The 14,028-nt window shown below is 34.3% G+C and overlaps 3 protein-coding genes across 3 annotated transcripts; 2 read left to right on the top strand and 1 right to left on the bottom strand.

Annotated features, from left to right (window-relative positions):
* Positions 1-253: 253 nt before the first annotated feature.
* On the top strand, positions 254-2,363 carry LOC104802127 (S-adenosylmethionine synthase 1-like). Its single transcript, XM_010525586.1, has 2 exons — positions 254-360; positions 992-2,363. Exon 2 carries the CDS (start codon positions 1,002-1,004, stop codon positions 2,181-2,183), a length of 1,182 nt encoding a protein of 393 aa, XP_010523888.1. The 5' UTR covers positions 254-360; positions 992-1,001; the 3' UTR covers positions 2,184-2,363.
* Positions 2,231-3,476, bottom strand: LOC104802128 (major pollen allergen Ole e 10-like). The gene is made up of 4 exons (XM_010525587.2): positions 3,136-3,476; positions 2,993-3,033; positions 2,636-2,891; positions 2,231-2,513 (listed from the first exon to the last, which is right to left on the bottom strand). Exons 1-4 carry the CDS (start codon positions 3,269-3,271, stop codon positions 2,485-2,487), a joined length of 462 nt encoding a protein of 153 aa, XP_010523889.1. The 5' UTR covers positions 3,272-3,476; the 3' UTR covers positions 2,231-2,484.
* Positions 3,477-10,874: 7,398 nt separating this feature from the next.
* On the top strand, positions 10,875-13,814 carry LOC104802126 (probable receptor-like protein kinase At2g47060). Its single transcript, XM_010525585.2, has 8 exons — positions 10,875-10,990; positions 11,495-11,613; positions 11,803-12,053; positions 12,142-12,268; positions 12,538-12,811; positions 12,937-13,069; positions 13,175-13,261; positions 13,403-13,814. Exons 2-8 carry the CDS (start codon positions 11,529-11,531, stop codon positions 13,529-13,531), a joined length of 1,086 nt encoding a protein of 361 aa, XP_010523887.1. The 5' UTR covers positions 10,875-10,990; positions 11,495-11,528; the 3' UTR covers positions 13,532-13,814.
* Positions 13,815-14,028: the final 214 nt, after the last annotated feature.

The following is a 14,028-nucleotide window of genomic DNA, read 5'->3' as shown; positions in this document are numbered from 1 at the left end:
TTTAATTTAATATCGGATATATAAAATCGAATATATATAATCATATTAAAATTGATAATTTTTATAAAACAGAAAAAATGGATAAAAAAACGAATATAAAATAATAATAAAATAATTTTTAAATAATAAATATTTTATTAGTAAAATTAAATGTAAATCAAATTTAATATAAAAAAGAATGGAAATATAACTTTTTTAGAAAATGAATCCATAATCAGAATTGAGTTTGAATTGAAAATATTCAACCGGTTCATCCGGTAAGCAGGTCTACAGAGACGGCCTTCTATAAGAACAAGGCGTTGTGGAGCGTCAAGGGCCGCGATCCAGTGCCTCGGTGTCGGCTGCTTCTGTTCCTTTCAGGTTTCCTCGCCATCTCTCTCTCTCTCTCAATTTGATTTGGATATTGGTCAGATCTGTGCTGGTGTTTTTTGCTATTTGGTTTCTGGAGTTCGAGAGAGATTTAAGCCCGCAATTCGATTGGGTTTTTTTTTTTGCTGTGTAGTTGTTTTGTTTTAACGTTGTTTTCGGTTTAGGCGTTCACCTCGAATCTGTATTGCGACCATTTTCCGGCGAATCTGCGTCAAAGGTGCTGGCATTTTGAATGATTTAGTTCAGGTTTCCGATTAGGTTTCAGTCGTTGCGAATACTTGTTACGTCTAATCCAGATCTGTCTTATGCTTTTTCCCGCTCATTCCCTTTGGTTTACCATATGTCCTTTGATCCATTTCAGCGATTCTTAGAGTTGATCGTTCTTTGACCGAGATAGTTCCATTATATTTATTTCGACTAATCTGGTATATGTCTGGATTGAAAAAATTACTCTCTCTGTCATGTCTTGGGATTTTTTTCCTTTTGTTTCTTTCACCTTTACGCTACTATGGGAATGGAATCTTTGTGGCCTTTTATCGTCCGAGGCAACGAGACTGTACTTCACTCGCATTATTGTTGACAATTCCTGTTTTGGGTTTGTTCCTTTTGTGACTTGTTGTAGCTCGTAAGACATGGAGACTTTTCTATTCACATCCGAGTCTGTGAACGAAGGGCACCCCGACAAGCTGTGTGACCAGATATCTGATGCTGTTCTTGACGCCTGCCTCGAGCAAGACCCTGACAGCAAAGTTGCATGTGAAACTTGCACAAAGACCAACATGGTCATGGTCTTCGGAGAAATCACTACCAAGGCCAAGGTGGACTACGAGAAGATAGTCCGCGACACATGCCGCAACATCGGATTTGTCTCTGACGATGTGGGTCTTGACGCTGACAACTGCAAGGTGCTTGTCAACATTGAGGAGCAGAGCCCTGACATTGCTCAGGGTGTCCATGGTCATTTCACCAAGCGCCCTGAAGAGATCGGAGCCGGGGACCAGGGTCACATGTTCGGCTATGCCACCGACGAGACCCCTGAGTACATGCCCTTGAGCCATGTGCTCGCCACAAAGCTTGGTGCCCGACTCACCGAGGTGAGGAAAAACGGGACTTGCCCTTGGGTGAGACCTGATGGAAAGACTCAGGTGACAGTTGAGTACCACAATGAAAACGGCGCCATGGTCCCTATCCGTGTCCACACGGTCCTCATCTCCACCCAGCACGATGAGACCGTTACAAACGATGAAATCGCTCGTGATCTCAAGGAGCATGTGATCAAGCCTGTCATCCCCGAGAAGTACCTCGACGAGAAAACCATCTTCCACCTTAACCCATCTGGCCGGTTTGTCATCGGTGGACCCCACGGTGATGCTGGTCTGACCGGACGCAAGATCATCATCGACACGTACGGTGGGTGGGGAGCCCACGGCGGTGGTGCCTTCTCGGGCAAGGACCCGTCCAAGGTGGACAGAAGCGGTGCTTACATAGTCAGGCAGGCTGCCAAGAGCATTGTAGCCAACGGGCTTGCGCGCAGGGCGCTGGTTCAGGTCTCATACGCCATCGGTGTGCCCGAGCCCTTGTCGGTATTTGTCGACACCTATGGAACCGGTAAGATCTCGGACAAGGAGATCCTCAAGATTGTGAAGGAGAACTTTGACTTCAGGCCGGGGATGATCTCCATTAACCTCGACCTCAAGAGAGGCGGCAGTGGCAGGTTCTTGAAGACAGCGGCTTACGGGCATTTCGGGCGGGAGGACCCTGACTTCACCTGGGAGGTGGTCAAGCCGCTCAAGTCGGAGAAGCCTCAATCTTAAAAATACCCATTTGGACAACTGTTCTCTCGAAGTGGTTTGTGTCTCTCACTCATTCCTATTCTGATGTTTTAAAACTCTCTCCGTTCTCTTTTGGTCCGGTTTGGTTCTTTTTTATATATACAATGTCGTAATGTACTAATAATGGTAATGAGCTTCTGGCTTAAGTCTCTCTTTTCTTTATTCCAATGAAACTGGTTGTTATTTCAAAAACTTGGGGAATTCATTCGTAAAACTTTTTCCAACTCTGAGTGTCGTGTACGTTATTACCTAAGAGCTGCCTCCTGTCTCTGTCTTCTCTCAATCACAATGGATAGACGCAGACTCCAAACGCTGCAAGAAGGAACATGCCCAAAAAAAAGAAACTGGTCATCGTCCAACCCAAACTCCATTTCTTTTTTCGGATGGAATCGGATCGGGATTAGAGATAGGGAGATCGAAGAAAGCGATCTTACAGGGGTCTTGAGTCACGGCAATGCCGGTGCCATTGAAGTGGCAGTCCCAAGTGTGTTTCCCGGCCGATTTGAAGAAGAGGTTCATAGCGTAAGAAGCGTGAGAAACGGCAGTGTTCGGATGGTAACAAGTGCCGCCTGGCTGGATGGCTCTGCAGCTAACTCCTCTCTGGGCGCAGCTATAGTCAATGTTCTTCAACAGCCTCTCGTTGTCCGAAGCTGGCTTCGCTATGCACCACCTGTCCGTACCTCTGTTCGCCTGTCTCCATAATGATTGCACACCTCGATACTCAGGGCAAAAGGGTAAATGTATATATGTACGTACACACGCGAATGTAATTGTAGGAGGATCGTATTCACCTTGCTGCCTTCATCTCTTGCACAAGAACCTGGTGCTACCCCTGCATGTCATTGTTACACAAAAGACAACATTAGAGCAGAGAGAGAGAGAGAGATGGGAACATGACAAAAACACACACACAAAAAAAAAACATCGACCGAACCAAGAAAACAGAAGAGAAACGCGAAACCCAGAAGGAGAACGAGTTCCAACTGTCGCTTTGATCCCTTCATTCCTGCGTTTTTTTTGGTGAAATGAAAGGTACTGATGGGTTTCAAAGAGATTTTACCAGACAACATAAAGGTTATGTTCCCCCTTTATAAAGTAGCATCCGGCAAATCGCGAGGGTAAAAGGGTCATTCAAGGTGACTAACTCCCTCAATCATGTCGCCCCCATGTTTCAACCTTCTCCTGAACAGAACATGCAACACTCCTGTTCTGCAATTTGTCAATCATGCGATTCAAACCAATCTCCACATTTTTACTGTTTCCCCACAAGAAAATTTTAAAAAATTACGCAATGTTTCCGAAAGTTATTGTACTCTAATTTTTAATAGATAAACCAACAGAAAATGGAGTAGATATTCACATTTTAATAAGATTTATTTCGTTGCTATTTTTTTTTTTTACTGTGATAGGTTTGTTGCAAAGATCGTGACAATTACAGAGAGGGAAAATGATACTATGCTTCGACAACTGATCCTATGCTTCGCATACCACCATGATACCGTGCACCGAGAAAAAGAATAAAACGCGGTGGTGGTGTACGATAAGCGCCGTGGGTAAAAAAAAAAAAAAGGAGAATAATTCACTGTTGTGGACCCCATTGGGTCAAAGGTGGCCATAATGATCTGGGCTTTACTTCTACATATTCAAGGCCCAATATATTTGTGTTGTCCAATATGTTACATTTTATAATTGGATTTTAATATAAAATATGATAATATGAATTTTTTTTTTGGTATAAATGATAATATGAAATTTCGAATACTATATGGCGAACCCATAATAATGACGCAATATCTTTTTTTTGCATCATACATTGGTGCAATTGGTTTTAATGGTGTGTTGTATAATAATACTTGTAAGGTTATTTTTTTAAAAAAAAAACTTGATTACTTAGGGGATCGAATAAGAATATATCAACGTATAACAAAATTGAACGTACTATTTCGCTATTAGTGTATAAATATTACCAACCGGTGCCAAAAATTCGCCTAAATAATATACATTGACTAATTGAAAATGTCCAAAGAGACCATTTGATTCCTTTGAACACGACCAGATTCACATGACCTCAAAAGACTGAGTCTCTATACATACATATATATATATATATATATTAGACTATTTATTGTTACAAAAAAGACTATGAGAAATATAACAAATATAACAGTTGACACTTTTTTTCCCAAAACTAAAATTACAATATAAAAACTAGGAGGAAATCTTATAAAATTGAATTTTCGATCTTGGGAAATCTATGTAAACAGATATTTTCTTTTACCAGTTTCAGTCACGTAACTTGTAGTTCATTCCCATGAATGTTTTACCCGTAACGGTTGGTCAAACCACATCCATATTATTATTTTTTTAATTATTTAATTCCACTGATTTCATATCAGAAAACTTTAAAACACGGATTGTTTATTTAATCAATACGTAAGATGACGTGGCAATCTGGTTTACGACTTTTCTTCCGTCTCCCATCCAACGGCGTCTAATCGAGTCAAGTCGGGTTTGCTCCACCAAACGTCCAATTTTTATTTTTAATTTCTTTTAATGAACGCTTTTATCGTAACTAGGTGAAGATCCGCGCGTTGCGCGGATTGTTCCGTTTTTTATTATACTTTTTGTTAAAAAAATTGATATAAATATTATAAAAATAATATATATTATATGTTTGATATAGAAAAAATATATATGTAAAATTCTTTGTTTTACAAAAATGTTATATATTATTTGTTTGATAATTATTATAAAATTATCACTATTATTTATATAAGGAATTAAAATAGTGAAAGAATATAATAGTTATTCCACATACATTGCATATTAATAATTTATTTTGGTTGTACTTAATACCCGTTATTATCTTATTCAATCTTTGCTTAAAATTTAATTATAAAATAAAAAGATAAATGATATTTTTAAATATTTGGGGTTTTAAAAAATATCGGTTAAATAGTAATGTATATATAAAAAATTAAAACGTAATTGAAATATATTATCACCAAATGAATCTGTCTACCCTCTTAAATATTAAATAATACAGTTTCATTTTATTTTAAAACTGATTAAATTTATATACATGGCGTTTAACTTTTTAATAATATAAAATTGTACATCTTTATAAATCTTTGTAAATAATTTTGTATTGAACCACATAATTACTAACTCATGTTAATAAATATAATATAATAATGATATATTTTATATATTAATCTATTAAATAATCTAGAGATTCATATATAACTTAATAATTACTGTCGCTAAACTTTAGATTTACACACGCTTATAATAATTCTTCTGACATTCAATCTGTCTATTTATGAACGAATTTTTTATGCAAGATCATTCCATACGGGAATATTTACGATATTGCTAGGTTTTTTTATATCAAAATTATGTGTTAGATTATCAGAAATAAATATTATTTTATTTTTAAAAATATATTAATTGTCACTTAATTAAAATATTGGGAGCTTACTCTTGTAATAATAAAAGGAAAATAATTTTCAAAGTTGATGATACTATTCGTAAATTCGATCGTTCTACACGATCAAAACTACAATAATATATTTGCAATTTAAAAAATGTATTAGTTATAAAATCTTTGTTTATATTTTTTAATTTTTTCTTTTGTAATTTGGTAAGATTGATATATGTTTAATTTTGGTATATTTTATGTTTTTTTTATATATTGTTATATAACAAATTTGTATCACCTTTTATTTTCATAAAATTAGTAGATATTCATTTTTTTTTGAACTATTCAACTTAAATTTAAATTTTATTACATTTAAAAATTTCATTCATTTTTTAAAAACAATAATAATAAATTTATGATTTGAATGATTAAATTTGTCAAAAATTCTCCCACCACTTTATTTTCTCTTACTCCATTTTAAAATCTAATCATTTAGTTTATCATCATATCATAATCTAATGACATTATCTCTATAACTATTTAAGTATTGTAATCCATGATGAAAATTGAGTTGTCTCACCAAAATTTAGATGCCAATGTCAATTTTCATAAAAATATCATTACATTAGTATTTTAAAAAATAACACGTATATAACACATTCATACACATATATCATTCATTCTTCGCTCTTACTGCATCCCCAATCACTGTTGCTGCTCGAGCTTTCGTTGCTCGAGCTTCTGCCGCTCAACGTGCCTGAACGCTCATCGCTGTTGTTCATGAAGAGTCTCTGGCTTGCGATCTCGGTGACGTTTTCAGTGTTTCTGTTTTAGGTTAGCGCAAACTTGTTCATGTTGAGCTCTTCTTTAAACATCTCGTAAGTGGATTTTTTCCCGATAAAAATCTCTAAAACCAGAATCCGAAACTATAGACATCTCCTCTTGTGTCGGGTTTTCCTCCAAATGCATACTCTGTAATGAAATCATCGGATTAAAATGATAACTTGCGAAGCAAGATAACACAGAAAATGTAATAGAAGAATCATATGGATCATCCCTAGAGCAATGTAACCTATGGAGCCTTGGACTCCTATGGTGTTGCTTTCTTCCGATTGGTCAATTTTGTACAGAAACCTCGATAATCCGAAATCTCCGACATGGGCAATGATATTTCTATATTGTCTATATTGTTAAAAAAATAAATCAAACATTTGCATTTTATCTGTGTATATGTGTGAATGCGCTTGAATTTAATTAATAATAGCTTATTAGTGGATATATAGTGATGGTGGGAAATTCAACGTTACATTTAGAATTTAATTTGTAAAACATTTATAAATATAATAATTGACATATTTTTTATTCTATAGAATTTAATAAATCAATGAGTTATAAAATCTGCCACGTCACATATATATATAATATATAAATGTGTTGGAAACTATATTTTTAAAAATAAAAGAATGAACTATATACCATAATTTTATTTAAATTTCGTAGCGGCGCATGATCTCTTGTATATATAGAGAGATACATATATACATACATAATTTATGTTTTTCTTAAATTTTCACATCTATTATTGTATATGTGAAATCATAAAGTTTAGGATAAAAAATTACTATTAAAACATTTTATACTTCGAATATTAGCCACAATCATGTACCAAATTATAAAAGCTATTGAATTATGTCTAGATACACATATATATACACGTATTACGATACAAAATCTACCGGAAAACAACTTAAAATTATGTCTAGTTACAAGTACATAATCGTACGTTACAAAATCCATCTCTATTAATAACAACTTAAAATTATTCATCTCCATTAGTTTCTGATACAAATGTGTATTGAAGATGATATGAAAAATGAGCGACATAAATTTAGAAAGCAGAGACAAACAACGATTTTTTTTTACAAATTTAGCAGTAATAAGTGAAATCACAAAGTAAAATGTGATTAGTGACCAAATCATTCACCTTTGCAATTTGAATATTCGCAAAATCAGGGATTTCTCTCTGCAGAAGAACAACCCAACATTCCTCACGACCTCGAGATCATCATTACTCAGATTCTCTGTCCACGAACTCATGTTTGCCCTGTCGACAATGATGATCGAGTACTGTCCGTCCGGCTGCAGCATCAACACCGCGTGCCCTGTCGACCCCTCCGGTGCGAAGAGCCTCCTCGATCAGCTTCTCGTGCGCGTCGACTCTGAGACGGCCAACGACGAATGTCGGATACCGTAACTTCGGCCCGAACGCTGCCTGGTTTGCGCCTTTTTCCGACGGCGAAGGTCTGTCCTCTCCTCACTGAGATTGTCTTCCTTCTTTGGACAGTCTCTCAATATCTGCGTAGGTGTCACCCCGCCACGATGAGCGGCGGTGCGTGGGCATCACGACCGAGTGGGTTTGTTGATTCACCGACGGATCGGCTGAGAGCGAGAGGTTTTGGAGGGTTTTCCTGGGGATTGGTCGAAGAAACCGAGATCGACGTGGAATCAAATTGTTGTCGGGTCACTTCGTTTGATTTTATTGAACATCTAGATGAAGATTTGTCGATCGAGAGAGTGAAATCGCTTTATTTATACGAAAAGTTTTGACCTTTGAGAGAACATTCCGGTGCCGTTAGAGACACCTAATAGTGGCTAATGAATACTTCTGATCACGTTTTTTTTTATTATTGAGCAAATAAAAGAACGGTCTTGACCGATTTTTTATAAATTTTTAACTCCATTAAGTAATCCACAATAAATTTTATTTACTCCAAAATAATCGTAGACTATTCTCCCGTTTTTTTATCATTGAATTAGTGAATACTTTTAACAACAATAAATTTTAGTATAATTTTATTTCATATTTTAAATATAATAATTTATAGACAATTTTCAGCTAATAAGAGGTTTACAAAAACCAATGACAATTGAGAAAACTATCATCAAAGAGAACGTTTCTTTTGTTTTATATAAAATAGATAAACTTTTTTATTTTTTGTTATAATAATCTACTTACATTTTTTTTTGTATCAAGGTTTTAAAATAGATTTTAAATATAAATATAAGAAAATAAAAAAAACTAAGATCAAAATAAACTTTTATATGTTAAAAGTTAACGTTTTGTCTTTTTAATTATAATAATCTATTGATATTTTCAATTATTATATTTGTCACATATTTTTTATATGTAAAAATTAGTTCACCTTTTTTATATGTAAAAATTAGTGTTAAAATTATTATATATAAATGTGTTAAAATTAATTATAATAATAATTATAATTTTGATTGTGAAAGATGATAAGAATTCGATAAAAATTTTAAAAAATTGCCACATGTTTCGATGACGCTTTAGCATCTTAGTCACAATAGGTTATTTTGCTTTAATTTTCTTTTTAAATGTTTATTCCACTAAATATCATTTATTTATCCATTTACTCTCATTATAATGAAACATGCTCTTCTTCATTGATAGAATAGCAAGCAACTTTTTATTTTTGTAACCGTTCCCTTAATGTGTTTAAGAACATTTTGTTTTTATAATTATAATAATTTATTGGCATTTGTTTTTTATATCATGACCTCAAATAAATTTTAAATATAAGTGTAATCAATTAAATATCTCAATAATATATTAAACTAAAATGAAAATAGATTTTTAATACAATAAATTGAATCATTTTTTATTTAAATATTTATTTACGTTTCAACTCTTTATTTATATAAAATATAATCTATTGTTATTTTTCATGTTTTACATATCTAAAAAAACATCCACATATTTCACATTTCACCTCTTTAAAATTGGTGATAATCTAATAAAAATTAACATAATAATGATTAATGATTATTTTAAATGACCAATAAGAATTTTTTAAATCACCATATAATCTGATTACTCATTTTTGTATTATATGTCACATTGTATTTATTAAAAAAATATGTTTTAATTAATTAAATGACCAATAAAAACAAAAAAGCGCCACATAGATGATGAGGTGGATGCTTAGGTGTCTTCACCACAATCCTTTAAATACTATTATTTATATATATAAATGACCAATAAAAACAAAAAAGTACCATAACTAAGATGCTAGACCGTCTTTTCCATCAATATTAACCAACAGTCTTATATGTCCCTTTGTTCAAATACGTTTCATTGTTCTCTGAGTCCAACAAGAAAAAAATTATTTATTAACCTATTAATGAAAAAAATAGTTACTATTTCCCACTAATCCACTATCCACAATTATTATTAGAATAAATGTGGTAAAAACCGTTACTTTCATTCATTGGTAATTCACTCATACAAAAAAAAACACAATTATTTATATATATAGATTTATATATGAAAAAAACAGAAAGAAATAACAAAATGATAACTTTTTTTTTGTATGAGTGAATTACCAATGAATGAAAGTAACGGTTTTTACCACATTTATTCTAATAAGTTACAAAATCCATCTCTATTAATTATTTTTTTCATTAATAGGTTAATAAATAATTTTTTTCTTGTTGGACTCAGAGAACAATGAAACGTATTTGAACAAAGGGACATATAAGACTGTTGGTTAATATTGATGGAAAAGACGGTCTAGCATCTTAGTTATGGTACGTTTTTTGGTTTAATTTCTTTTTAATTTGTTATTCTATTAAATATCATACAATTTTCTATTTACTCTTTTCAATAACCGTTTTCTTTTTATGTAATAAAAAATTTATTTACTCCGCTATGACTGTTTCTTTTTTTTTTTGTAATAAAGAAGGCCTCCACTTACTCCACAATGATAGTTCCATTTTAAAAAAGATTTTTATTTTTTGAATTATAATAATTTAGTAATATTTTTTTGTTAAAATAAAATCATTAAGATTTAACCATAATAATTTATTAATAGCTTTCTTTGTAAATAGGTTTTTTTAGTATAGATAAGATGAATTTTGTGGTTTTTTGTTATTTTTATTAAAATAAAATCATTAAGATTTAATCATAATAATTTATTAATAGTTTTCTTTGTAAATAGTTTTTTTAAAATAAAGACAAAATGAATTTTTTGGTTTTTTAAGTAAATATTTTATTCACATTTTTATATTTTTATACATTTATAACTTATGACTATTATAAATAATTTTATAATCCAATAAAAATTAAAACAATGCCACATGGATGATGATATGGAAGATGAGGTGGCTTCACCAGAATCCTTTAAACACAATTATTAATATATATAGATTTCCGCGTTTTATTGTCTTCCCTATTTTATCGTACGCGCAAGATCCTTCGCTTATCCTACGCACACTCTTCATCGGTTTTTAGATCTCCAAGAACTCACTCTCTCACTCCACTGATCCCTGCGTTTCTCTTTCGATCGAGGTAAGTTCTTCGATTATTTCGGATTCCTTTCCGTGTTTGACTGCTTTTGCTGTTGGTTTACTGATTGAAATGCCAGTGATTGTTCTCAGTCGATGAACTTTTTGTTGAGTTTTCCCAATTCCCTTTTCGTCGTTGTTTCCGGGATCCTAATCACTGTTCGAAGATTAGCGCCATGTTGAATTTCATATTTGGTCATCCATCGGTCTGATGTTAGATTTGAAATTTGGTATTTGGTTTTAAGCAAGCGTACGCTAGATTTTGGATGCCGATTTTATGTCGTGGTTGGTAACGTTAGTTTCTGTAGATTCTGAGGTGTTTTCGTCGTCCAAAAATTTCTAGAGGAGATGGATATTAGATGTGGCATACAGTAAAGAGTTTTTTTTTTTTTTTTTTTTTTGCATTTTTAGTTCCTTTCCTGTGTAAATTTGCTTGAAGCTTCGTTGTTTCCTCTTAGTTTTCTCTCAAGCGCTCGATTCTAATCGTGTTTTGTGTCCATTGCTTTAGTAATTGCGGGGACAATATTTCTGCTGATAGAACCATGAGCTGCTTCGGCTGTTGCGAGGAAGATGATATGCTTAGAAATGCTGATTATGGAGGCCACAACACAGCTAAACATTCCGGAGGTATTTCAGTAATTTGTTTTATGTTACAGGATAAGTTCTTTTGCACATACGCTTCTTTTGGCCGGGAATTTTGCTTGATTCTTTGCTGGAGGAAGCTGGCAAGTTTGCATTGCTGTTTTCCTAGTTTTTCGATTACATGAATTCTGATTAATCTGCTCATTTAGCTGCTCCACTTTGATATCATCACAGGAAATGATGGAGGACATCGTGCATCTGAAACTGCACAAAAGGAAACACAAGCCGTGAAGGTGCAGCCCATAGAAGTACCTGCTATTCCAGCGGATGAACTGAAGGAAGTTACTGAAGATTATGGATCAAATTCTCTGATTGGCGAAGGCTCATATGGAAGAGTATACTATGGCATACTAAAAAATGGGCAACCTACAGCAATTAAGAAATTAGATTCCAACAAACAACCCGACAATGAATTTCTGGCCCAGGTTTGGTGGCTTTCTGCAAATAATTAGTCATTGTTGAGGAATTATCTCATATGGTATGATTTTGTATCTAACCGGAATGAACTTACAGGTTTCCATGGCATCCAGACTAAAGCACGATAATTTTGTTCAGCTGCTCGGTTACTGTGTTGATGGGAACTCACGTATACTCGCCTATGAATTTGCCAAAAATGGATCTCTTCATGACATTCTTCATGGTACGGCAGAAAGTCACTTGTGGGTGTATTTGTTTTATTTCGTGAAATCATTATCCTAGATATGAAGAGTATGGATTTTGACTGAACAAAGCAATAAAACAAGTTGTTCCCAAAACATGGTTATCTAAATGTCTTCTAATGTATTTGACCGTATCAGTCGATCAATTGATAGATTGTTCTGAGAAGGACACATGGACAAAAGACTAGCTTTTAATTGATCCTGTATTTCTATCTGCGGGCAATGCTTCAACACATTTGTAATGCTCCAGGGAGGAAAGGTGTCAAGGGAGCGCAACCAGGTCCTGTCTTATCATGGCATCAGCGAGTGAAAATTGCTGTTGGAGCTGCAAGAGGACTAGAATATTTGCATGAAAAGGCAGAGCCTCACATCATCCACCGGGACATCAAATCCAGCAACGTTCTAATCTTTGATGATGATGTCGCTAAGATTGCTGACTTTGATCTCTCCAATCAAGCTCCCGATATGGCTGCTCGCCTTCATTCAACCCGTGTTCTTGGAACTTTTGGGTACCATGCCCCTGAGTAAGTTGGCTTCTGGTTCTTGTTGTTGCAACCCAACAATGATAGTACCCACTGTTAAATACGTGTAGTATGTGTTTTCCTTCAGTGTTCATTCTGACAAGACAATCACTTCACTTTTTTCACAGATATGCAATGACAGGACAGTTGAATGCCAAGAGTGATGTATACAGCTTTGGGGTTGTGCTGCTCGAGCTTCTTACTGGTCGGAAACCTGTTGACCATACGTTGCCTCGAGGCCAGCAAAGTTTGGTCACATGGGTACTAATTCTTTCCAACTTTACTCTCTCAAAGTCCTGACATTTTAACCTTCAACCTAAACCATCCACATGATAACTGAGCGTAGTAACTTTCTGAATGTATCAGGCTACACCCAAACTCAGCGAAGACAAGGTCAAACAGTGTGTTGATGCAAGACTTGGAGGAGATTACCCTCCTAAAGCTGTTGCTAAGGTAAACCAAAGCTGTGTCCTAGATGATTCTCGGTTTGTTATTGCTTGAATAACAGACAAGAAATCTATAATCTGGAATGTAACACTTTCTCTGTATAATCGATTAAGAAAAAACTCGAGATTGTTGCTTGTTTTTTTGCAGCTAGCGGCAGTTGCTGCATTGTGTGTGCAATATGAGGCTGATTTCCGGCCAAACATGAGCATAGTTGTCAAGGCACTGCAGCCATTGTTGAATGCTCGGCAAGGTCATGCAGGGGAAGTAGCTCCTTAGCCAACCCCTCTCCGTTTGTGGAGGTTACATCTCTATATATACCTGAAATTTAATATATTTGTTTATAAAAATGTGATTGCCCTGATGATTTATAATATCTGTTTTCTTCTAAAATGTGTCCCCTCCCCCTTCCCCCTCCTCCTATAGTATCTTTTGGTTTGTGTAATGGGTTTGAACATATACCCATAAATAGAAAGGGTAAGAGAGGTCAAGTAGTAGACAGTGCTTTTGTCGGAATACTTGCATGTGAATAATTGGCATTCTTCCTTCTTCTTTTATATCATTCATTAGATGAATAAAGTTCCCCCCATTTTGAGATAATGTCATGTATAAATATTAAATATAATCCTGCTAGCGTGTAAAGGGATAATATATTAATATGATAACGCTGGTTGAGGAGGATGATAATAATGAAATTCGTAAATCCGATGTGGGAAGGCGTTCTCTGCCGCTGCCATGGTTGGTCGTCACCAGCCTTAACTGTTAAGGCAATAATT

The sequence above is a fragment of the Tarenaya hassleriana genome, unplaced genomic scaffold (genome assembly GCF_000463585.1).
Source record: "Tarenaya hassleriana unplaced genomic scaffold, ASM46358v1 Cleome8, whole genome shotgun sequence".
In the NCBI taxonomy this organism is placed as follows: Eukaryota; Viridiplantae; Streptophyta; class Magnoliopsida; order Brassicales; family Cleomaceae; genus Tarenaya; species Tarenaya hassleriana.
Note: the sequence above shows the minus strand (reverse complement) of the source record. Positions and strands in the feature narration are given on the sequence as shown.

Coding starts and splice junctions, on each gene's coding strand:
- LOC104802127 (XM_010525586.1), top strand. CDS start 1,002: ATGGAGACTTTTCTATTCACATCCGAGTCTGTGAACGAAGGGCACCCC.
- LOC104802128 (XM_010525587.2), bottom strand. CDS start 3,271: ATGTTGTCTGGTAAAATCTCTTTGAAACCCATCAGTACCTTTCATTTC. Junction 2,892..2,992: donor CAAGAGATGAAGGCAGCAAG/GTGAATACGATC, acceptor TTATGGAGACAG/GCGAACAGAGGTACGGACAG. Junction 2,514..2,635: donor TGCCGTGACTCAAGACCCCT/GTAAGATCGCTT, acceptor TCCTTCTTGCAG/CGTTTGGAGTCTGCGTCTAT.
- LOC104802126 (XM_010525585.2), top strand. CDS start 11,529: ATGAGCTGCTTCGGCTGTTGCGAGGAAGATGATATGCTTAGAAATGCT. Junction 12,054..12,141: donor ACAATGAATTTCTGGCCCAG/GTTTGGTGGCTT, acceptor ATGAACTTACAG/GTTTCCATGGCATCCAGACT. Junction 13,070..13,174: donor AGCAAAGTTTGGTCACATGG/GTACTAATTCTT, acceptor TGAATGTATCAG/GCTACACCCAAACTCAGCGA.